Below are 23,567 nucleotides of genomic sequence, written 5' to 3'. Positions count from 1 at the left end.
ATTGTGTAAAAATATTAAGTTACAAGACAGTCATGAATGGAAAATATCCCATTTCTGGTGGAAATCTAGAAAAATCTGAAGAAAAAGACTATAGGTTAACAGGCACATGACTGTTTTTCTAGTAACACTTCGATTGCTGTTTACAACTGTTTTTGTTTGTTTCTAATTCATCTGATCATTAAGGATTCAGATATAAAAAGAATTCCTGCTTTATTCTTTACAAGCTGTCAACAAGATGGAAAAACAGGGGAGGTACAGCATACAGCAGCACAAGCAGAAAAATGAATGAAAGCTGACAGATAGGATGGCAGGAGCCATTGGTGTCCTCTACAAGGGGCTTCCACATAGACGTGGAAGAATGTGTGGCAATGCCCCATCCAGTCACAGTGGGGACACTCACCGAGGGCTGGCAGAAACATCAAGAATTCCTGCTACACAAAATGAATCCACCTGAAGTATGTAAAGGTTCTGCAGTTAAAGAACTTGCCTCTACTGTTGGTGAGAATTAGTCCTTTCCTACCAACTCTTCCCTCTAACACCTTCTCTCTACCAGATAGTAAAACTAAAAGGCAAAAAAGGAGAAATTCTGCCTGGAAAGCTATAAAAATAGCAGCTTTTGACTTGTCCCCCATCATAACTATTGCTATTGACACCTGTTTGCTTAAAAACAGAGCACTTATATATGGTCATCTCGTATCTAACATACTAACAAGCTCTAAAAAAAAGCACAGAAACCTGGAATCAATAATCCCCCCCAAACACATTTTACCTAGTGCTTCCATCTTCCTCCCTGACAATGAAGCTAACTTCCATGGTGAGGTTCCTGCTTTGCAGTATGAGTAAGGCATTGCGATCAACTAACTGGACCATGTAGTCCTAAATAACGAAGAGCTGACTATGATTTCTACCTAAAATGTTTTCAGTGCTAAAAGTCTTTTGGGGTGTCTGTTTATATTCTCCGGAAGTTCACAATATTCAGTTCAGCTAATGAGGTGACAGTTACCATTTATCTTAAATATAGTTAATCTTTGGATGAGCCAGAAAGCAAAACACCAGTATCCCAAATATATTCCCCAAGAGATAACCATATAAACATATTATATATATGGAGAATTTTTTTTTTCAATGTCAAACATTTACTATTGTTTTTCTGGTCTTGAATCTTGGATATTTCAGAATTTTCCCATTTTGTATGTTCCTTCTATCCTTCAGTTCAGTTCAGTTCAGTTCAGTTCAGTCGCTCAGTCGTGTCCGACTCTCCGCGACCCCATGAATCACAGCACGCCAGGCCTCCCTGTCCATCACCAACTCCCGGAGTTCACTCAAACTCATGTCCACAGAATCGGTGATGCCATCCAGCCATCTCATTCTCCGTCATCCCCTTCTCCTCCCGCCCCCAACCTTTCCCAGCCACACTACTCAAGGATTGGCTTTGTTTTATCAAAGAAACCAGCAGAACCCCTGATAGTTCATTGCATTTAGCTAAAAACTCAGAAGTAAAGAAACCTACTTATAAAGTACACTATGTCATCTACTAGAAAAACTTAACTTCAGCCATCTTACATTGCTGGCAATAACTGAGCTGCGAGAAAAGTGTTCTCCCTCTATAACGTAATAAAGCTTGTCAAAGTTTCCAAGAAACAAACTGTGACTTCAGCTTTTATTGCATTCTGATCAGTGACTACAAAACCCCAGCCTCACAGATCGCTCTCCCCGTAGAGTGCAGAGGAGAATGCGGTGTAATCCAGGGCTCCGGGCACACTGCCTGGGCCTGAGTAGGCAGGCATCCTTTTGATGCAGTACTGGGCCTGGTCTGGGGGCAGCTCCCGACGCAGCTCCTCCGCCAAGATGTATGGCTGGAAAACAGTACACATATGTTTTAAAAAATCAATGGCAAGACACACTGGAACTTATATGGTTTAAATACTGACATACTTCTTGCATTTATTTAATTGTTAAAAAAAACATTAACTGAATCACTCTGCTATACACCTGAAATTAACACAACATTGTTAATCAACTATATTCTAATATAAGATAAAGATAAAAAAACAAAAGACTAAAGGTAGGGAGTCTGACGGGCACAGTACCGGACAGCCAACCAAAGGCTGACTTTTACTTGTAATTTGTCTTCTGGCCAGTGGGAAATTTAATATGCTTCATAGAGGCAAAGGGAGCAGTGCCATCAATGCTTCTCAAACTGAGCCATATGTCAGTGAAAAATACTATGATGTAAATTTTATACAGAAAGATAAAGGGGAAGTTGGTTTACAGCATACACTAATGAAAATATAGGAACATTTAATTTAAAATGATCAATGTGGTTTTTAAAAAATACATGTGATATGTGCTTGCTTTCCTACACAATTTATTTAAAAACTAGAGGCATGTTGCCACTGGTGAAAAACTCCTTCTAAAGCAAAGCTAAACTGACATTGAATAACGGAGTCTTTTGTTTTTAATGTCAAATGTCCAAGAGAAAATAGGATAATTCTCATAAAACAAACTGATAGGTGAAGATAAATAAAGAGCAAATATACTGTAATATACAGTAGGGTTTTGGGTGTGTTAGATAAGCCTTGGCTTATTATTTCCTAAATCAGTTGGACTTTCTCCCCTCAACCCATATCCACATGATAAAGGATTCATTTTAAAACAAACATAATTATTTTAAAGATAGTTTATGTTGTCAGATAAGATTTTTTTTAAGGTAATAAATATGGCCAAGCTGATGTGTTTTAGAATCCTAACTTCCTTTCCCTTTCAGCTAGAACACAAGGCAAAGGGATCATATCCCAAATTGAACTTATACATACTGAAAAGTTTTAATATTGTTTTGGGAGATTTGAAAATTCTGAACTTGCAGTTAAACTCCTACTTAATTTCTAGGTTACATGTAATGAAAAACTTGACAATTTTTACAAAGAATGAATGGCTCTATTTAACTCTACTCCACGGGCTGGCCACAGTGAGTGTCATTGATCCTTGAGAGAAGGTTCTCAGTTTTCTAACATCTGAATTGTACTGTTTCATCTTTCAGAAATCTTATCTACCAATCCAGAATGTAAAGTAGGGTTGAACCAGAAAAACAACACAAAAAACCTGCAAAATTCATACTACTGGCTCCTTCTATGAAACTCCCTACAAGGACCAAGCACAAATGCCAGGACAGAATGTCTGTGTTTAACCTGTTCTAAGTACACCACTGTTCTGTTTCAGTGCTTTCTGAATTCAGTGCTGATGTGGTATAAAATGCAGTAGTATCAAAATCATTATTATTTGCAACATTGTTTCCATTCTTATTGGAATAAAGCAGTAGACTGTCAGAAAGGCAGAAGAAAATGTGTCGATGCAGACCTTGTCGGAGGCCAGGATCCGGAAGGACGCGATGACCTGCTCGGCAGTGTCGGTATCAGCCGTCTCTCTGGTCATGAAGTCAATGAAGGACTGGAAGGTGACAGTGCCCTGCCCGTTGGGATCCACCAGGGTCATGATGCGGGCAAACTCAGCTTCACCCTGAGGCAAGGTTGCAAGGAAACATTTACTTCAACAGTACACAACTCCTAACTGAGCTGCTCTCCCGCTTTTACCTGTTGGCATGCAAGTTCCTTTTTGCTTGAAAACTTAAATATTCCCTGCACTTCCCTTCCATTTTTAGAAGATTCCTCTTATGGGTGACTTAACTTTACTGCCATTGAAGGATTCTGAAATGTAGCTACAGAATCAACCCAGAAGCTCCTGATGTCAGAATTCCTTTCTCTCCCTGATCCATGTTGCCTCGGGTTGTTGTTGTTTAGTTGCTAAGTCATCTCTGACTCTTTTTGTCACCCACCGGGCTCCTCTGTCTATAGGATTCTCCAGGCAAGAATATTGGAGCGGGTTGCCATATTCTTCTCCAGGGGATGTTCCTGACCCAGGGACCAAACCCACGTTTCCCATCTCCTCCAATGGCAGGCAGATTCTTTACTGCTGAGTCACTGCTTTTACCTTGGGATTTAACATAATTATGGAAGAAGAATTCAGAGACTTAGGCCTTTTCTCAGGCTATAATTGAGAAGAATAATACTGCCAAAGAGAAGGCTGGTTAGAGGTGGGCTCTCACAGTGGTTATTTGAAAGGGAGATGCATCAAAGCAGTTCCTGTTCAACATTACATATTAAGTCATTATTGACTGGGGGATTTTCGCAGAAACTAATGCCTGTGGAACAGTGATTTTTGCTTTGACTGGCCAAAAATTAATACTGTTACTTCACTAACACTTTGCAGGTTATTACATTCAATAATTACACCTGACACCTATATAAAGTCTCTTCCAGCACAGTGAGTTTCATTTTCACTTTCCGTATCAGAATCAATCATTAAGATATTTTGTCTTTTTGTTGGTCTAATTTTTACATCGTCTGAATCAGAACTATATTTGGAAGAACTATCATATTATGAGACACTAAAGTATATATGTCACTGGGACAATCAGAGAAAGAATCTGCATAAAATTCATTGAAAAATTCTTCTTCACTCAAAATTTTGCTATGCATCATTTTTGAAAATTTTATGGTAATAAGCTTGTGTTTATAATATACACAAGTTGGGACTAGAAGCTAATGGGGCAAAATGTGAATGATAACAACAATCGTTAAGTTTTGCATAATAAACCCTTGGTCAGTTTTAAGCTCTAACAGCTTCGCATGATGATATAAATTATATCACTCTCACATCTCCAGTCAATAATGTTCAGGTAACAAAAGACATATTCATATGTCTTTGGTCAGTAATGTGTTAACAGGTAACAGAGAAGTGAGGTTAATACAGGTACTCACAACCCACAGGGAAATGTAAGCTTTCTTAGCTGATTTTAAACTTTTTTAAAAATAATTAATTTCTTAGTTGTTTGGCTGTGCTAGGTCTTCATTGCTGCGTGGGCTTTTCTCTAGTCACAAAGAGCGGGGGCTACTCTCTAGTTGCACAAGGGCTTCTCATTGTGGTGGCTTCCCTTGTTATGCAGACAGCCTCTAGGATGCACAGGCTTCAGCAGCCGTGGTACATGGGCTCAGCAGCAGTAGTCCCCTGGCTCTAGAGCACAGGGTACCTCAACAGTTGTGGTACATGGGCTTAGTTGCTCCAAGGCACATGGGATCTTCCCAGATCAAGGAGCAACCCTGTGTCTCTGGCATTGGCAGGTGGATTCTTTACCACTGAGCTACCAGGGGAGCCCACTAAAAACTTTCTACCTTCTAAAATACTAGAGGAAAAAGCACTTTAAAAATCAGCAGGAAATTTTTCAATGGACAAATTGTATGGTATATCCATTCTCTCTCAAATAATGCTGTTTAAACACCATCAGAAAAGTTTATGTTATCTTCCTTCACAAGGAAAAAACCAGCTGACCAATGACTGAATGAAAATATATGTTCTGGCTCCGGGAAGTTATTTTTATATGGTACCAGGCAAACCTTCAATGTTACCTAGTAACCTTGGTAAATGAAACAATCCCAAGTGATGCCATAGTTTAAGGCAGTTGTCTTCTAAAATACAAACCTAAATAATCTCAGTAGAATATCATAGTAGTAAAATTTCAACTTCTGTCTTACCAAGTCATAACCCATGGAGATCAGGCAGGCTCTGAAATCCTCATGATCCATTAGACCATTCTTCCTCTGCCAACAAAGACAAAGAAGAAAGAAGTTGAGTGTTAGAGGCAGAATAAACAACTCTACTTGACCAGGAACAAAATCCAGCAAGAGAAGGGACACTTTGACATGTGTCAAAGAATTTTTAAAGGTCTGATTTACAGAAAGGACAGACCCAACATAGGGACATTACATTACAAAATAATTTCTTAAAAAGGAAAAAGTAGGGAAGGAGGGTAAACAGCAGTCAGAAATGGAGACCACACCTTCAAGAAAGCAGGAGGAATATCCAGTACCACTGAAAATGACCACGTCAGAAGCTGCCCACTGCCACCCACTGATGACCGAACACAATGTAAGTGTTCTGAGAAAGCCTCACACTCTTCAGGCCCCAGGCAGACCTCGCTTGTAAAATTCCCCCAAAGATGACAGCATGACAGTCACTCTCAGGCCCAAGCCCCTCCAAGACAGAATCCTTAACTTAAACTTCTATTAATTTTTTTACTGGGGGTGGGAAGGGAAAGCTGGTATGAAAGGAGTTCTTGTTAGATGAATGTAAATTGTTCACTGAGACTGGGAAGCTGGGTTTTTTGTTTTTTTAATTAATTTTTATTGGAATATAGTTGCTTTACTTAAACTTTTAAGCTTGGCAGATTCTGCATTCTCCTCCTTTGGACTTTTATTGCAAAAGACAGTCTCGTTACCCTGGATTCAAACAGATGTGGATTTTCCCTCTCTGAGGTGACCCAAATAAGCGGAGCTATCCTCCTACAAGCCCAGGTGATGTGTGCAGCAACAACGATTAGTTCCCTCCATGGGAGGAAAATGACCCGACCTGAAGGAAGTCAGGTCAGTGTTATAGCATGGACAGTACAGCTGTGCTGAAGCCAAAATAACTTTAGTATCCATCTCTGGATATAATACTTTATTTATGCTTCAGCTCCCTGATCAGAAGTCTATTTTCTGAACTCATTAATAGGCCTGAATATGGCTGGTCTAGTCCACAGGCATTTTAAGAACCATTTAACTAATATTTGAAAATCATACACAGGGTCCTGAGCAAGAGAATGAAATATACTTTGTTAGGGATCTTTTAACAAATGGAATGTGGCCTTAGGAGTCACTATTAACTAAATGATAAGCAAACTGGGCATTTTCTTGTGAAGAACTGGTTTTATCCAATTATATTTAAATCAAAATATTAGATAATATTTTAAGAGTAGCACTAAACTTTTTATATGATCATCATTTTGTTGATACATTTTCCTTATAACATTTCATGAGCTGATTTTGTTCATCAAAAAAGAAAATTAAGTTTTATGGCAAAAGAGTAGGCTAATTTTCATCAGGTGCTTCACCTAAATAGCTAATTAGGAAAAGTACATTAGAGCTTTGTATTTATGTGCTTAGAAAATGACCTAAATCCTTCAACTATATTCTGTTAAGGATACACTCTCACTTAGAATAAATCTTGCTTTGCTCCCAACTACAAAGGCATTTGTTAAGTGATCTGTATAAAAGAGCCCACAAACCTAGCCTTTGTCTGATGTCACCTCGAGCAACATCAGAACTTAGCACACTTCATTTCAGTGGCTCTTTTCCTCTGGCCTTAATCATCCTGTTTCCCAATAAATTTTAAGGACGTGGCGACTTAACAATAACAGCATGAGTGCTATTTCAAATACATCTTTTGATGTCCCCAGTGTTGCCTTTCAAATAACTAGGAGTGAGGTACCCTGTCGAAGTGGTTGAAGGAGGCTCTGAACTCATTCATCTGCTCCTGGGTGATGCCCTTCGCATCTCTTGTCAGGATCTGCGTCTCCACTTCATTGATGGTTCTGGCGATAGTCGTCAGCAGCAGCTCCCAGCCCACACGAATGTGCTACCAAAAGAAAATAGAAAATGATCAGTTCCAGGTTCTCCCAGCAGGTCAATCTTGCCTGCTCATTTTCATAACAGGAGAGTCAATCCAAAGGGAGACAAGTAGGACTTCTCCATACTTTTTTTTTTAAATTCTACTTTTCCACTTTCTTTCAAGATTCTGTAGTCGGAAATACTCAGAAGTGAGGAGCAGGGTTCTAACAGTGACAACTAGCACTTTGTAGAATAAAATGTACAGTGTACAGTCTTTCTGTCACCAGGAACACCTTTCTGTTCCCCAGGTAGCAGGATGGGCCCTGGATTATACCCACTGGTTCCCAGAAAGATCAAACTGGGCCAAACTGGTAGAAATGAAACAGTCCCATTCCTGGGAGTCTCTCCAAAGCAGTGCAATGAATTCACTGTTGTAATAATAATTATGACAAAGTTGAGGATGATGTTGATAAATAACAACTATATAGCACTTGATCTGAGCTGCTCAAGTGGCGCTAGTGGTAAAGAATCTGCCTGACAATGTAGGAGATGCAAGAGACATGGGTATAATCTCTGGGTCAGGAAGACCCCTTGGAGGAGAAAATGGCAACCCACTCCAGTATTCTTGACTTGGAAATCCCATGGACAGAGGCGCACGGCAGGCTATATAGTCCATGGCGTTGCAAAGAGTTGGACGTGACTGAGCGACTGATCACCCACACACAGTGCTTGATCTAGTTCACAAAACTGTTTCACATAAAGTGACAGTAAAGGCTTAATGATCCCTCACTTTCATACTTGTCGAATGAAACAGGAACAGATAGAGACAAATGTGGGCGGAAGACACCCTGACTAGGTGAAATGGTCACAAGCAGACACCAGGGCACCGCAGGCCTGTGCCGCAGCTGTACCTCCATGGTATAGTTAGTGTGCTTGTTGTCAAAGACCAGGGCCTCCTGGATGAGCTGATGGTCGCCTTCCAGCTTGTCGATGTTGTTCTTGTAGTTAATGATGTTGTGCTCGTACTGCTTCAGTTGGTTCATCTGGTCCTCCAGGGCTCCCGTGATCTGGATAGAGCTCCGGGCAATCTCCTGGTGGAGGCAAGGGCAGGGGAGGAGGACAAGGTGAGCCGGCCTCTCGAGTGACTATGTGGGCGGCATCCTTCCTGGTTCTGCTTCTGATGCCAGCTACACCAGCATTTTAGGCGGCAGCCAAAGTCCCTTATTTTTCAGATGAAGTAGGAAATAGGGCAGTACCACAGCATGAAGGAAGCCCTAGTTCTAATCTATCTAGAGAATAGGAAAAGAAAAAAATCAACCAAGATCCATGAAGAAAGGAGGCCTTTCAGCCTCTTCCAATAAAGACGGATGCCTGAAGCTGCCTCTTTTCGAGGAGACTTGGGGATGGTCTGCAGGAATGTGGCTGCCTGAGAGATTTCAGACCACTGGATGCTTCATCAGTGGTCAGAAGAATTTCCTAGATTTTTAGATGCTCTCTTCTTTAAGAAAGAAGCTAACATTTTATCACCATAAGGGGGGACTCAGAGAAAACAACAGTAGGTCAATAATGTCTCTTCACTGTTCTTGGTAATAAAATGAACCCAGAAATCAGTGTCATTCAAAGATTACTTTTCCTTAAAGGTTCTTCAAATGCCAAGTATTTGTGACTCCTCATGCATCCTCCTTAGGGATGGATGGTTTAAAATCTAGGTCCTGTAGAGGCTGAAAACTGAGAAGGAGACTCATCACCATTTTTAATGACGAGATGAACAGATGACAGCAAGAACAGCCTCGCCAGGCTTTGGTGCGTGTGCATCCTCCCCTCAACCCCCTCTAAACTGATGCACGGGCTGCAACAGCCCAGGGGCCACCCAGGGTAAGACCCAGGTGGCTTGGACAGGGTTCTCACGGCGCCGAGTGGAGAGCAGTGGTTGTGGCAGCTTGGGGACCAATTGGAGGCCGTGACATGCTCTCTCTGAAGCACCAACCCACCTCCATCTTGTTCTGGATCCAGGGCCCGATGGCGTTGGCCTGGGCGGCGAACTGGCGCCGCAGACGCTCGTTGGCATGCTGGCGGGCCAGCTCCTCCTGCAGTGACTGGTCCCGGATGGGCACAAGCTGCTTCACCTGCCAGGATTCGAGGACAACAGGGGTTAGAGGCCAGTGGTGGTCCAGGAGGAGTGACCAAGATAGGTGGTGGTGGGAGGAGGGCAGGGGTGGGAGCAGAGTAGGAGAGGAGGGGAGGACGGGGAGCGGGAGGGGGAGGAAGGGGAGTGAGCTCCCTGCTTTAGAGACTAAAGGGGGCGCTCAGGCTCGCCTTGATTGCCACCCAGTGCCACCAGTGCCTGCTGAAGGCTAAGTCTGCACAAGGGACATTGACCATTTGTCCAGCTTGGGGTTCCTGGCCTGCCGCACTAACCCGGATGGGGCGGGGTGCGGGTTGCAGGGCTGGGTACAGAGTGCAGAGGATTTGCGAACTTGAATGAACCAAAACTGACATCCTTATTTTCCCCAGCTGCAGCGGAAAATGAGCATTTCCTTTGATTATGAATATGGACACTAAGTCCACTGTGACTTTATCACAACAAAAATCACATTCTTATATTCATTAGTTACTGCCCATTCTAAAGGAGATCGATCCTGGGTGTTCATTGGAAGGACTGATGTTGAAGCTGAAACTCCAATACTTTGGCCACCTCATGCGACGAGTTGACTCACTGGAAAAGACTCTGATGCTGGGAGGGATTGGGGGCGGGAGGAGAAGGGGACGACAGAGAATGGGATGGCAGGATGGCATCACCGACTAGATGGACATGAGTTTGAGTGAACTCCGGGAGTTGGTGATGGACAGGGAGGCCTGGCGTGCTGTGATTCATGGGGTCGCAAAGAGTCAGACACGACTGAGCGACTGAACTGAACTGAACCTCTCAAAATATCATGGACACTCATCACCACTCACGTTTACTAGATCTGCTATTAGATCTTGGTTTAAAATATGGCAGTATATTCCAACTTTAAAAATACATATTTTTGGTCTTCTTTAATATTTATTTTTATTGAAGTATAGTTGATTCATAATGTTGTGCTAATTTCAGTTGTATAGCAAAGTGATTCAGTTATACACATATATATTTTAATAACTATTTATTTGCTTTGTAACCTTTAATATTTTTTGTGAATTTATACATATTTTTATCAGACTGGATCCACAGGCTTCCCTGGACTACCAAAGGATCTAAGACACAAAAACGTTGGGAACCCCTGCCAGGTTCATGAGCAACCCTATATAATGTTGGCTCACCAGAAAGGATCCCACTTGGCCTACATTTTTTTCCATTCCATTTGTACCCTGTGATTTATATTTTATGCTATGCCTGAGTTCTCTTTGAATCCATAGACAAAAGAGCTACATCAGAAGCCTTTTTCTGTGTGTATTGGCAAAAAGACATTACTATTTAATGTCCCTTTTACAAAACTCCCTCTGGAAAATTTTGCTTTATAACTTAAGTGACAGGAGAAAAGTTTATCTCACTTTAAGGGAGGGAGGCTCAAGAGGGAGGGGACACGTGTATACCTGTGGCTGATTCATGTTGATATTTGGCAGAAAACAACAAAATTCTGTAAAGCAATCATCCTTCAATTAAAAAATAATAAATTTTAAGAAAAGAAATGACATATTTCCCTTTTTCCACCCAAGGAAACTACTCAGCTCAACACGGTTTCCTTTTTACTCTGACTCTCAGAAGACCAGAGCTAATTTTAAGGTCAGAAACAAGAACTAACTATCTCTCAGTTTAACACTCTCTTTCCCATACCTGTTTCTTTCCCTCCTCTTTTGCATGGTTTATAACTAAACAGCTGTTACGTGTGTTTTTATAGCTGCTGCTGCTAAGTCGCTTCAGTCGTGTCCGACTCTGTGTGACCCCATAGACGGCAGCCGACCAGGCTCCGCCGTCCCTGGGATTCTCCAGGCAAGAACACTGGAGTGGGTTGCCATTTTAGCAAGCTACCTCAAATCCACCTGGTGTACTTCTTCACTGAAGACTTAGCAGCCTACTAAGATAACCATACTACAATTTAAACCATGAAAATAAATCTTTCTTAAGAATGAGACAAAAGGGTTCAAATGATCCCACTGGACTATAATTAAATCTGTATAGTTTCCCAAAATATAAGTGGCAGTAAACTAGCAGGGAGTCCTTTGGTTCCCCATATATAGTTTCCTAAGTAATTTTCCCATATTTTAAATTCACACACACTTGGGACATGTCTATCCCATATTCTTAAAAATCTCTGATGAAGTACCAGCAGAAAATGGATTCCACCAAATTTTCAGCTGGGGTTTTAAAAATAGTTTTAGTATCATAACCTGTACTGAGTTTGCTAACACTGATAAGATTTTCCTTAAGGACAATCATTTCTACTTTCTTACAGATCACAGAAACTGCTACATGTATTTAGGTATTGAAGAGTGTAACATATTTCATCTGTGAAAAACAAGACAACAGGCCCAAAATAGAGTCGCTTATGCTAAATCCCACTCCACCAGACCTAGACTTAAATACAGTTTCCGCTCTCCCAGAAATGGAATCTTAAAAACCAGTCAGTCAGGAATCACCTGATCAGCACTAGTGAGACCATCTGCCAAGTAGACCCCTAAAGGGAAGTAACTTCGCAATAACCAACCTTCTTTTTTTGGCCATGTAACTTCCTTGTTCCTACTCTTTTCTGCCTATAAAAATCTTTCATTTTGTACAGCTCCTTGGAGCTCCCTTCTGTCTGCTAGATTGGATGCAGCCCAGTTCAAACTGACTTTTGTTCAAAAAAAACTTAAACTTGCTACTATGCCTCAGTTTCTCTTTTAACACAGCTGTGAAATTTGGGGTAAAGGCAACTCTGATCACCAGGGAATCACTCTAACTTCCCCAGGGGTTCACCTCATCTCTCCACCTCGACTTGAGAACACCCGCCTCACCCCACACCCTCCATGCCCACCCCTGGACCCTGAGTCACCCACCTTGTCCCACTTGGACCGGATCTCGTCCACGGTGACGGTGCTGTAGGGGTTGCTTGAGCTGATCCTGATGCTGTAGCTCTGGATCACCTTCTCCACCTCGTTCTGGATGGCCAGGATGGACTGCCGCTCGCCGTCGGCCTCAGGCAGCGTGGCCTTGAACTGCTCATGGGCAGTGATCAAGCTCTAAGCCAGAGACAAGTGGAGAAAACCTGACTTACTTCAGAGTGAATTTTACAGGTTTGCTATTCCCTTCCGCAGGCATATAAATAACTTTACAATTGCAGGACTCTCCAGTGGATGACAAATTCTGAATGTCTCAGAGAAGCTATCTGTTACACAAAAGTCAAGTTCGTCAAAATGGGGGGGAAAAAAAGACCTCCTGATGACTCACTGGTGTCTATTAATCCAAAGTCTTTAAAAAATAATTGTTTTCTTCTTTTAAAAATCATAATTGATTTAATCATGATTCTCAGCTATTGTTTAGGTCTTACTCACCAGCAACGTACAGAACTTAAATTAGCTGCCCTTCCTAATGACCAGGGTTTATTTAGCCTTAGCCCCTCAAAAGGAACCTACCATTTGCTGCCTTTATACCTACAGACCACCAGGAAGTACATCCCTTTCATGCAAAAGAAAAGGCCACAGAAACCAACTCACTCCCCTCAGGCTTTATAAAGCCACCACTTAACAACCCTATCCTTAGACCCTAGCGTGTAAGACAGCAGCTCCTTATGTTCAGTTGTATGTAGATGCCATGGGGACCACCTTCCAGGGTGATGCTAATACTCAGTACAGATGCTGCAACCAATCAGCTGCCAGCAAACCTTTCACTAAATGAAGCGACTACTTCACGCATCAAGTATGGCTTCCAAGGAATATTTTGATGTCTCACTTATTCCAAAAATGATTTTAGATTGCCAACCTCTGCTTAAGAGTGCATACAAGAAATACTGTCACAGCTTATTTCAGAAGACAAAGGTCATGTTCATGGAAGTAACTTCTTTCCCCTTACAATCAGGTACAAACCCTTCTAGAATGCTCCTTGGTTGGGTTCAAATCCCAACCTTCACTATTTCTTTTATATCTAGATTATTTTTGATGATTAATCTATTTTACAGAAAAAAAGAATCTAACAGTATTTTCTCTTTATATTCCATTATATATCAAATGGTCTCTAAATAAATTGGGTCCTGGGTATTTGAGAGGAACTTATAGCATATTAAAAAGCAGAGACATTACTTTGCCAACAAAGGTCCGTCTAGTCAAGGCTATGGTTTTTCCCGTGGTCATGTATGGATGTGAGAGTTGGACTGTGAAGAAAGCTGATCACTGAAGAATTGATGCTTTTGAACTGTGGTGTTGGAGAAGACTCTTGAGAGTCCCTTGGACTGCAAGGAGATCCAACCAGTCCATTCTAGAGGAGATCAATCCTGGGTGTTCATTGGAAGGACTGATGCTAAAGCTGAAACTCCAATACTTTGGCCACCTCATGCGACGAGTTGACTCACTGGAAAAGAGTCTGATGCTAGGAGGGATTGGGGGTGGGAGGAGACGGGGACGACAGAGAATGAAATGGCTGGATGGCATCACCGACTCGATGGACATGAGTTTGAGTGAACTCCGGGAGTTGGTGATGGACAGGGAGGCCTGGCGTGCTGTGATTCATGGGGTCTCAAAGAGTCGGACACGACTGAGCGACTGAACTGAACTGAACCACCTCCCTAAATCACTTTTAAGTCTTATTTGTAACTGATGCTCCAGAAGAGATCAAAAGCAGAACATTTCGGATTGTGGGAGGTGGAAGGTACTGATTTGTGGGGTTGTTTTTATGCCTTAGGTTTTTTTATGCTGGTGAAATTCTATAGATTTTAATGAACAGTAAATGCAAACATTGCAAACTTGGTAACTTAGCAGCCAATAAACTCTTAATTTGCTGTGACTAAGTCCAAGAGCGTATATGTCTATTCTGCTCATATGATTTCACATTCTATTTTAAAGAACATACACTTTTAAACATGTTCTCCTTTATTTGGCTGATGTTACTTTAGCTGTAGCAAAGTAGTATACACATTTTTAAGCTAAAGGTCAAAGGGTACATTGGGATTTCTAGCCCTATATATGTGTGTGTGTGTTTGGCCTTGCTGCACAGCATGCAGAATCTTAGTTTCCTGACTAGGCAGTAAACCCCTACTTCCTAAAGTGGAAGCTCAGAGTCTTAACCACTAGACTACCAGGGCTGCCCCCAGCCACATTTTTCTTAATTAAAAAATGAGACAAAACAAAAGAGAGAACTCTTTTGAAATTACGATTCATTTCTAGTAGTGGGAATACAGAGCTGTGTTCAGTTACCTGGATCTCTTCAATGCTGTGGACAATGAACATGTCTTGCAAATCCTCCATGGCACCTTCCATCCAGTTGTTGAAAGGAGCTGCTCTCTTAGCAAACTCCAGGTGAAGCTGATCGATGGTTTCCAGCAATTTCTCAGTTCTCTGAAGACGAAATAGAAGCCAGTGTTATCACAGACTAAATCATGAAAAGTTCTCGGAACATGTAAAGATGCACTCCAGGACAATAAACTATTACCTAATGTTTCATCACAACCCTCTCATCACTAGCGTGTGCATACAAAAAGATCAACTGATGTGCAAAGGATTAGGCTGAACCCTGCAGGTCTCTGAAGTGCCTTCTGAATCAGAGGTGGATTTAACTACATTCAGAGTCACAATGTTCTGAAAGTATTTAAAATACTCTACCACACGTTACTCTGGTAATAATAATAATTTTTTAAATTATTTATTTATTTGTCTATTTTTGGCTGTGCTGGGTCTTTGTGGCTGCGGGTTTGCTTTCTCCACTTGTGGCGAGTGGGGGCTCCTCTTCCTTGTGTTTCTCAGGCGTCTCATTGCAGTGGCTTCTCTTATCACAGAGCATGCGCTCCAGAGCACAGGCTCAGTATTAACAGCTGTGGCACAGGCTTAGTTGCTCCGTGGCATGTGGAACCTTCCCAGGGACCTGGGATCAAACCCATGTCCCCTCTATTGACACGCAGATTCTTAGCCACTAGACCCCCGGAAAAGTCCCCACATCCTACCTTTGGAAGACTGAGAATTCACATAGAGTATGCAGTAAGGTGCTTTCAGCTAAAGCACAGTTTAGAAGTTAGAGGACCTGATTCTCTAACCATGTTGGTTCACAGAAAATTCACGGTATTGTTCTCATTTTATGATCAACACTGTGCCTTTCCCAACAGTCAACCACCTAGAGAGGACAGGAAGAATTACACTTTCATGTTCTTAAATCCTCATTCAGGATTTAACTTGGAGAACCTCTCTGCCTTTCTGGGCATTTGAAAGCACAAAGCTTCAAGTCATAGAGAACTATACTTCGCTCGTTTCCTATAGCAGAGAGGCTGGCAAGCAGGCAGGGAGGCATCTGGAATCTAAAACTCTTCCATAGTTGGAGTCATTTTGCCTCCTGTTCAAAAAATTTGAGCTTTCTCTGTCACATGCCCGGTCCTTCCTTTCTTTCTTTAAGTGAATATATTAATAGCTGATTACACATGTTAAAAGTTTCATCAGAGTCAGGGTGAAAAGACTCAGAAAATTGCTAACTGCTTCTTTCTTCATGTCGTCCAAGTCCTTCACGGTGAGAGGAGACAGCATGTGCGTGTGCTCAGTTGCTTCAGCTGTGTCTGACTCTTTGCAACACTATGAACCATAGCCCGCCAGGCTCTTCTGTCCATGGGATTCTCCTGGCAAGAATACTGGAATGGGTTGCCATGCCCTCCTCCAGAGGATCTCCCTGACCCAGGAATCAAACTCGTGTCTCCTGTATCTCCTGCACTGCAGGCAGATTCTTTACCACTGAGCCACCGGGGAAATCTTGACAGATGATTGCTGCTGCTGCTGCGGCTAAGTCACTTCAGTCGTGTCTGACTCTGTGCGACCCCACAGACGGCAGCCTATCAGGCTCCGCCGTCCCTGGGATTCTCCAGGCAAGAACACTGGAGTGGGTTGTCATTTCCTTCTCCTGAGAGATGATTAGGTTCAGCTAAAAACCAGCCACTTACTTCTGTTTCTCCAAGTCTTATACTTGAATAAGACCAGATTCATCCTGATTCTGTTTCACATCCATTTTTACTTACCTCAACATGTGTTGCCATCTTCCCTTTGAACGTCTCAACTTCCATTCTTCCTTATTTCCTGACTCAGTCTCAGCTCAATTTACTCTTAGATAAGGACGTTGGGAAACTCACTGCCATTATTATTTCACAAAAATGAGTTTATACCATTATCTCATTACTACTGGATTTCTGTATTTTTAATTCAACATGGCGTGTCGCTGCCATATGGATAAATGACAACACAACTACCAGCTTTCCATTTTCCCTGTTCTCCTGCTTTTCATGTTCTCTGCAGAAGCTCTATTCACGACACATGCTTTTTTAATTTTTTAATATTTATTTTATTTGGCTGTGTTGTGTCTTAGTTGTGGCACACAGGATCTTTAGCTGTGACATATGGGATCTAGTTCCCTCACCAGGGATCGAACCTGGGACCCCTGCATTGGGAGCATAGCGTCTTAGCCACTGGAGCACCAGGGAAGTTCACAGACAATCTGTTTCGGTTTATACACATCATGACGCAGAAAAACAAAATGAATAACAGTGAGTTAGTAAAGGAACCTCTATCAGAAGGTGTCATGCCAACAGGTGGCCTGGAGACTCACCTCCAGGGCCTCTCTCCTCTTCTGTGTAAGCGTTCCCAGCCGATCCCACTGGTCACAGATTTTCTGGCAGCGATCATTAACATTCACAGCATCATGATAGTCCAGTTCACTATTAGAAGGGAAAATGAAGAATAACTTTCCCAGATGACATGAAGAAAAGTGGACACAGGCTCAGAATAAATTGGTAGTAATTAAAAAAAAAAGATGTAATGGAGAACGAGCAGGGTATTTCAGGGTTTTGTTTGGCATTGCAAACATGATCACTATTCTCTTGACAGATCTCAGGAAGAATTAGGAAAATTCTTGGTGGTCAACAGATTTCTAAACAGAAAAGCTGTCCTCCTGACACCCCGGGTTAACTTTACTCTGCCTTCATTTTCTTGGCCAGGCCCCCGGAATGCATTATTTTTAAGTGGTGATGTACCTGTAAATGAAGCCAAGAATCTGACCTGAGGACAGTCCCGGGGGCCGTGCTGAAACCTCGGTGACTGGAACATCAAATGAGTCATGGGGGAGGGAGGGAGAGGGGGATCAGCTTGCACCCCATTGTGCCCTTGGTTCCTCTCAAAGGGCATCAGGCTGGACAGAGCACCGCGTCCTGGGGGGAGGGCGGGGGCGGGGGTGCTGGGACTCTGAGCCCAGCAGAAGCAAGCCCTTCCCCGCTGACAAGGGCTGACTCATCATCCGTCACTCGTGTGACAGCAGGGACAGCATGACTTCTCCCTCGGCAGTCCCTGTTCCTCAGCAGCCCTGCTGTACATCCTAACAGGGTCTCTGTGAGATAACCTGAATTTACCACTCAAGCAAATTACTGACTACAAAGTAAGCCTAGTGTCTCTGGGGATAGAAAGTTTGAATCCTGGACAAAATTTAACCACCTTTCTAGTTAGGATAAAAGCAAGACAGGGAGGTTTATAGACATCTTCAGGAGACTCCTTTCAAAATGGTCCAAAGTGAGGCTTTCAGGAAATCCCCTCCTATAGGACCAAATCCATTTCCCTGAAGCTTATTCCTTCTTTCGACTCTAAATTAAGGCAATGGTTGTTTGTTAACTTGTTTTTTATTCTCTTAAACAAAGTTAACTTGTCTTTATTGAATGTCACTGTTTCTGAACAAAGGAGATGCATGTGTTGTGATATGAGTGTGCTTTCTGTGGGTAAGAAGTTCCTAATCATCTAAAGAATCCAGGTCTTAAGAGCAGCAGTGTACACATGTACACATGTACACACACAGATACACACACACCACTAACTGAGATGAATAGAGATTCTGCGATTATTATAACCAGAAAATCAAAACCAACCAAAATATGCCAGCAATGTGCACAGCCCTGAATACAAAGTGAAAAGGATACGGCTCTTCAAATGCAACCAAGTGCAATTAAAGAGCAGAAAGATTTCAGAACTAAAAACCCAGGAACCTTCTACTGATCCACAGTGGAGGCATCGATCACAGCTTTCTGTGATTATCATCAGGGTGAACATTTATCCCTCTTTCTAATTCATACACACTAGCTCTACACATACCTAGTTTCGAGGACTTAGGGTGTGCATAGCTGTGCAGGGCATTTTCTTTCCTTTTGTACTTTGAGGACTGCATAAACATTCATTATTTTAGAAAAGGTAAAAAGGAAAGGGATGCTAATAATAGTAAGATGAACACAGGTTTAGATTCTGCAGTTCCTCTCTTGAGTGAGTAAAGAAATATACATTGGGGATACCAGGAATAATAATAATATAAAATTGTTACTTAATTTTTATGAGCAATACTTGAAACCATCCCAAATTATTTGTGGGAACTATGATACAACATTAAATTGCTTGTGTTTCTCTCCCTTTTTTTATTTGAAATTGTTAACAAGCAGCCAGATGGCCAACATTCAAGAAGCATTAAGAAATAAGACAATGGTAAAGCCACAAATACAGTGAAAAACTGGATATGAAGGCCACAAATATTTAAGAATATATTTGGGCAAGGCTGAAAAAGAAGATATCTAACAGAAGCAGAAGATACTAAGAAGAGGTGGCAAGAATACACAGAAGAACTGTACAAAAAAGTTTTCACGACCAAGATAATCACGATCTGACCTAGAGCCAGACATCTTGGAATATGAAGTCAAGTGAGCCTTAGAAAGCATCACAACGAACAAAGCTAGTGGAGGTGATGGAATTCCAGTTGAGCTATTTCAAATCCTGAAAGATGATGCTGTGAAAGTGCTGCACTCAATATGCCAGCAAATTTGGAAAACTCAGCAGTGGCCACAGGACTGGAAAAGGTCAGTCTTCATTCCAATCCCAAAGAAAGGGAATGCCAAAGAATGCTCAAACTACCGCACAATTGCACTCATCTCACACACTAGTAAAGTCATACTCAAAATTCTCCAAGCCAGGCTTCAGTAATGTGTGAACCGTGAACTTCCAGATGTTCAAGCAGGTTTTAGAAAAGGCAGAGGCACCACAGATCAAATTGCCAACATCCGCTGGATCATGGAAAAAGCAAGAGAGTTCCAGAAAAACATCTATTTCTGCTTCATTGACTATGCCAAAGCCTTTGACTGTGTGGATCACAAGAAACTGTGGAACATTCCGAAAGAGATGGGAATACCAGACCACCTGACCTGCCTCTTGAGAAACCTGTATGCAGGTCAGGAAGCAACAGTCAGAACTAGACATGGAACAACTGACTGGTTCCAAATAGGAAAAGGTGTATGTCAAGGTTGTATATTGTCACCCTGCTTATTTAACTTATATGCAGAGTACATCATGAGGAACGCTGGGCTGGAAGAAGCACAGGCTGGAACCAAGATTGCCGGGAGAAATATCAATAACCTCAGATATGCAGATGACACCACCCTTATGGCAGAAAGTGAAGAGGAACTAAAAGGCCTCTTGATGAAAGTGAAAGAGGAGAGTGAAAGAGTTGGCTTGAAGCTCAACATTCAGAAAACTAACATCATGGCATCTGGTCCCATCACTTCATGGGAAATAGATGGGGAAACAGTGTCAGACTTTATTTGGGGGGGCTCCAAAATCACTGCAGAAGGTGACTGCAGCCATGAAATTAAAAGATCTTACTCCTTGGAAGGAAAGTTATGACCAACCTAGATAGCATATTAAAAAGCAGAGACATTACTTTGCCAACCAAGGTCCGTTTAGTCAAGGCTATGTTTTTTTCCAGTAGTCACGTATGGATGTGGATTTGGACTGTGAAGAAAGCTGATTGCCGAAGAACGGATGCTTTTGAACTGTGGTGTTAGAGAAGACTCTTGCGTGTCCCTTGGACTACAAGGAGATCCAACCAGTCCATTCTAAAGGAGATCAATCCTGGGTGTTCATTGGAAGGACTGATGCTAAAGCTGAAGCTCCAATACTTTGGCCACCTCATGCGACGAGTTGACTCACTGGAAAAGACTCTGATGCTGGGAGGGATTGGGTGCAGGAGGAAAAGGGGACGACAGAGAATGAGATGGCTGGATGGCATCACCGACTCGATGGAGGTGAGTTTGAGTGAACTCTGGGAGTTGGTGATGGACAGGGAGGCCTGGTGTGCTGTGATTCATGGGGTCGCAAAGAGTCTGACACGACTGAGTGACTGAACTGAACTGAATAAGAAGATACTCTTAAAAGAGGCCATCTCTGTTAATTAAGGAATTCGCTCCAGTCAAAAGGGAGGAACATAAGAGTCTTAAAATGTAACATTATCATAAGAAACATTTACTATTGGTTGTTTAAAGTTATCATTATGTGACAGGCTCTAAAAATTGTACAGATCTATCAGTGGTGATAATGAGGGATAGAGAAGTAGGGAATGGAATTCTGTATTTAGGAAAAGAAGCAAGGACCTTAAAAAAAAGAAAAATAGAAGGCTTAGGAACAACAGAGCAGTCCCTCTCTGGAAGGGTGGCCATAGCCAGAAGCAGCGTCTGGACCAGTGGGACCTACAACGCCCACTGGGGCTTAAACTACCCTAGCCTCCTCATGCTGCTGCTGCTGCTGCTAAGTCACTTCAGTCGTGTCCGACTCTGTGTGACCCCATAGACGGAAGCCCACCAGGCTCCCCTGTCCCTGGGATTCTCCAGGCAAGAACACTGGAGTGGGTTGCCATTTCCTTCTCCAATGTGTGAAAGTGAAAAGTGAAAATGAAGTCGCTCAGTCGTGTCTGACCCTTAGCGACCCCACAGACTGCAGCCTACCAGGCTCCTCCATCCATGGGATTTTCTAGGCAAGAGCTCCTCCCATAAAATAAAGAGCATGAAAATGAAACGCCACTTATTTGATGACAAAGGAAAGTGGGGCCTTAACATCTCTTCCTTTGGAGGCATCTTGGTCTTTGGTTTCGGGGGGGTGCAATATGGGACCATCTCGTGCACCAGGCCTGGGTGAGGCCCCCTTTGCAAGCCATGCTCCCATCCCGAGTGCTGTTTCTCATCCTATTGGAAGTGGAGCTGCCTGTGCTGGGCGTGGGGGTGCTGCCTGATGGATGGACACAGGGACACTACCAAAACCAAAGGACCAGAGCAAAAGTCAGTGTCAATCTTTAAGGAAATAAAAAAGGACCTTGAATACTATTCATCCATTAAAAAGAATGAAATAAGGCCATTTGCAGCAACATGGATGGACCCAGAGATTGTCATACTGAGTGAAGTGAGTCAGACAGAGAACGAGAAATATCCTATAACATCCCTTATAGATGGAATCTAAAAAGAAATGACATAAATGAACTTCCTTAAAAAACAGAAACAGACTCACAGATTTAGAGAATGAACTTATGGTGGCCGGGTGGGGGAAGGACAGGGGGAAGGGACAGTTAAACGTTTGGGATGGACATGTACACACTACTATATTTAAAATGGATAACCAACAAAGACCTACTATATAGCACACTGGTTCAATGTCATGTGGCAGCCTGGATGGGAGGGGAGTCTGGGGGAAAATGGATACATGTATATGTAGGGCTGAGTTTCTTTGCTGTTCACCTGAAACTACCACAACACAGTTAATTGGCTATCTGAAAGTGAAGGTCTGGTCACTCAGTCATGTCCAACTCTTTGCGAACCCATGGACTGTAGCCCGCCAGGCTCCTCTGTCCATGAAATTCTTCAGGCCAAGACTACAGGAGTGGGTAGCCATTCCCTTCTCCAGGGGATCTTCCTGACCCAGGGATCTCCTGCATTGCAGGCAGATTCTTTACTGTCTGAGCCACCAAGGAAGCCCTGATACCCCAATACAAAATATAAAGTTGAGGGGGGGGGAACCCAATACAAAATAAAAAAGGAAAAAAGAAAAGAAAAAAACCAAACAGGACCGATCCCATCACAGCATCCTCTGGCTTGGATCGATGTTTAGGACAGGACAGGAAAGGTGGCCCCCCAGAGACCCCTCCCTGGGAATGCCTGGGGAAGCTCTCGGTGGGGTCCCTGCTTGGACCCAGGGCTCAATGTCAGCACCAGCACCCGCAGGCAGCACGTACTTGAGCTCCTGGGCAATGGCAGCAATCTGCTCCACACGGTCCTGATGCGCAGCCAGGTCGCTCTCGAAGGCCTCGTGTTTCCGCAGCAGAGCCCGGACTTCCGTCAGGGTTGCCGACTCGTAATCCTTCTGCAGCAAGATCTGCTCTTTGCCTACAATGGTTGCAGCAAGGGAGTGTGAGGGCTTTGGCCTCTTTGCAAAGTCCTGGGTCATTTCAGAGAATGAAGAGGAGGGAGAAAAGGACAGCCCTGAAGAGGCAGAGATAATATCTCAGCTAGAATTCAGGCTGTCACTCTGCTAAGGAGGCCTTGAGCCCCTGTGTGTTCTGGAAGGGTGGAAAGCACACTGCGTGCATGCTAAGTCACTCCAGTCATGTCCGACTCTTTGCAACTCTAGGGACTGTAGCCTGAAGCCTTCTATGGCCATGGGATTCTCCAGGAAAGAATACTGGAATGGGTTGCTGTGCCCTCTCCCAAGGGATCTTCTCAACCCAGGGATAGAACCTCCATCTCTTAAGTCTCCTGCACTGCCAGGCAAGTCTGTTACCATTAACGCCACCTGGGAAGTCGGGAAAGCACCCTGAGCACATTCTAAATAACAAGTCTGTGTTATTCCTAAAGAAGTATCTGACTTTCCTGTATGATGCTCAGTTAAGCTAGTAATTACTAGCCCATGAAAATTATCTGGGATTATTAGATAAGATACTTGTACTCTTGTCTGCCCATAGGTTCAACCATATTGGCCCAATTCTGCTGGTTTGAAAACTTTATTTTTTAATGAGATTAAATGCAGCCTGTGACTTTTTTCTAATAACAATAGAAAAATTTCTCTCTGAGACTGTTTCCCCACAAATATTTCTTAATTCAAGCAACG

General features: G+C 42.7%; 1 protein-coding gene across 1 annotated transcript in view; it reads right to left on the bottom strand.

Annotated features, from left to right (window-relative positions):
• Positions 1–1,630: 1,630 nt before the first annotated feature.
• ACTN2 (actinin alpha 2) overlaps positions 1,631–23,567 on the bottom strand; it is an 81,007-nt gene continuing 59,070 nt past the window's right edge. Inside the window, exons 12-21 of the mRNA XM_055425748.2 lie at positions 22,696–22,846; positions 17,227–17,335; positions 14,847–14,987; positions 12,498–12,680; positions 9,473–9,607; positions 8,393–8,572; positions 7,363–7,509; positions 5,589–5,654; positions 3,358–3,516; positions 1,631–1,856 (exon numbers count right to left, since the gene is read on the bottom strand). Coding sequence (XP_055281723.1) covers positions 1,698–1,856; positions 3,358–3,516; positions 5,589–5,654; positions 7,363–7,509; positions 8,393–8,572; positions 9,473–9,607; positions 12,498–12,680; positions 14,847–14,987; positions 17,227–17,335; positions 22,696–22,846 — 1,430 coding nt within the window. The 3' untranslated portion in view covers positions 1,631–1,697. The remainder of the gene's footprint in view (positions 1,857–3,357; positions 3,517–5,588; positions 5,655–7,362; positions 7,510–8,392; positions 8,573–9,472; positions 9,608–12,497; positions 12,681–14,846; positions 14,988–17,226; positions 17,336–22,695; positions 22,847–23,567) is intronic.

This window comes from Moschus berezovskii, chromosome 12 (assembly GCF_049115385.1).
Source record: "Moschus berezovskii isolate FMDL1 chromosome 12, NW_MosBer_1.0, whole genome shotgun sequence".
Taxonomy (NCBI): Eukaryota; Metazoa; Chordata; class Mammalia; order Artiodactyla; family Moschidae; genus Moschus; species Moschus berezovskii.
The sequence above is the reverse complement of the archived record's forward strand: the minus strand, read 5'-3'. Positions and strand labels throughout refer to the sequence as shown.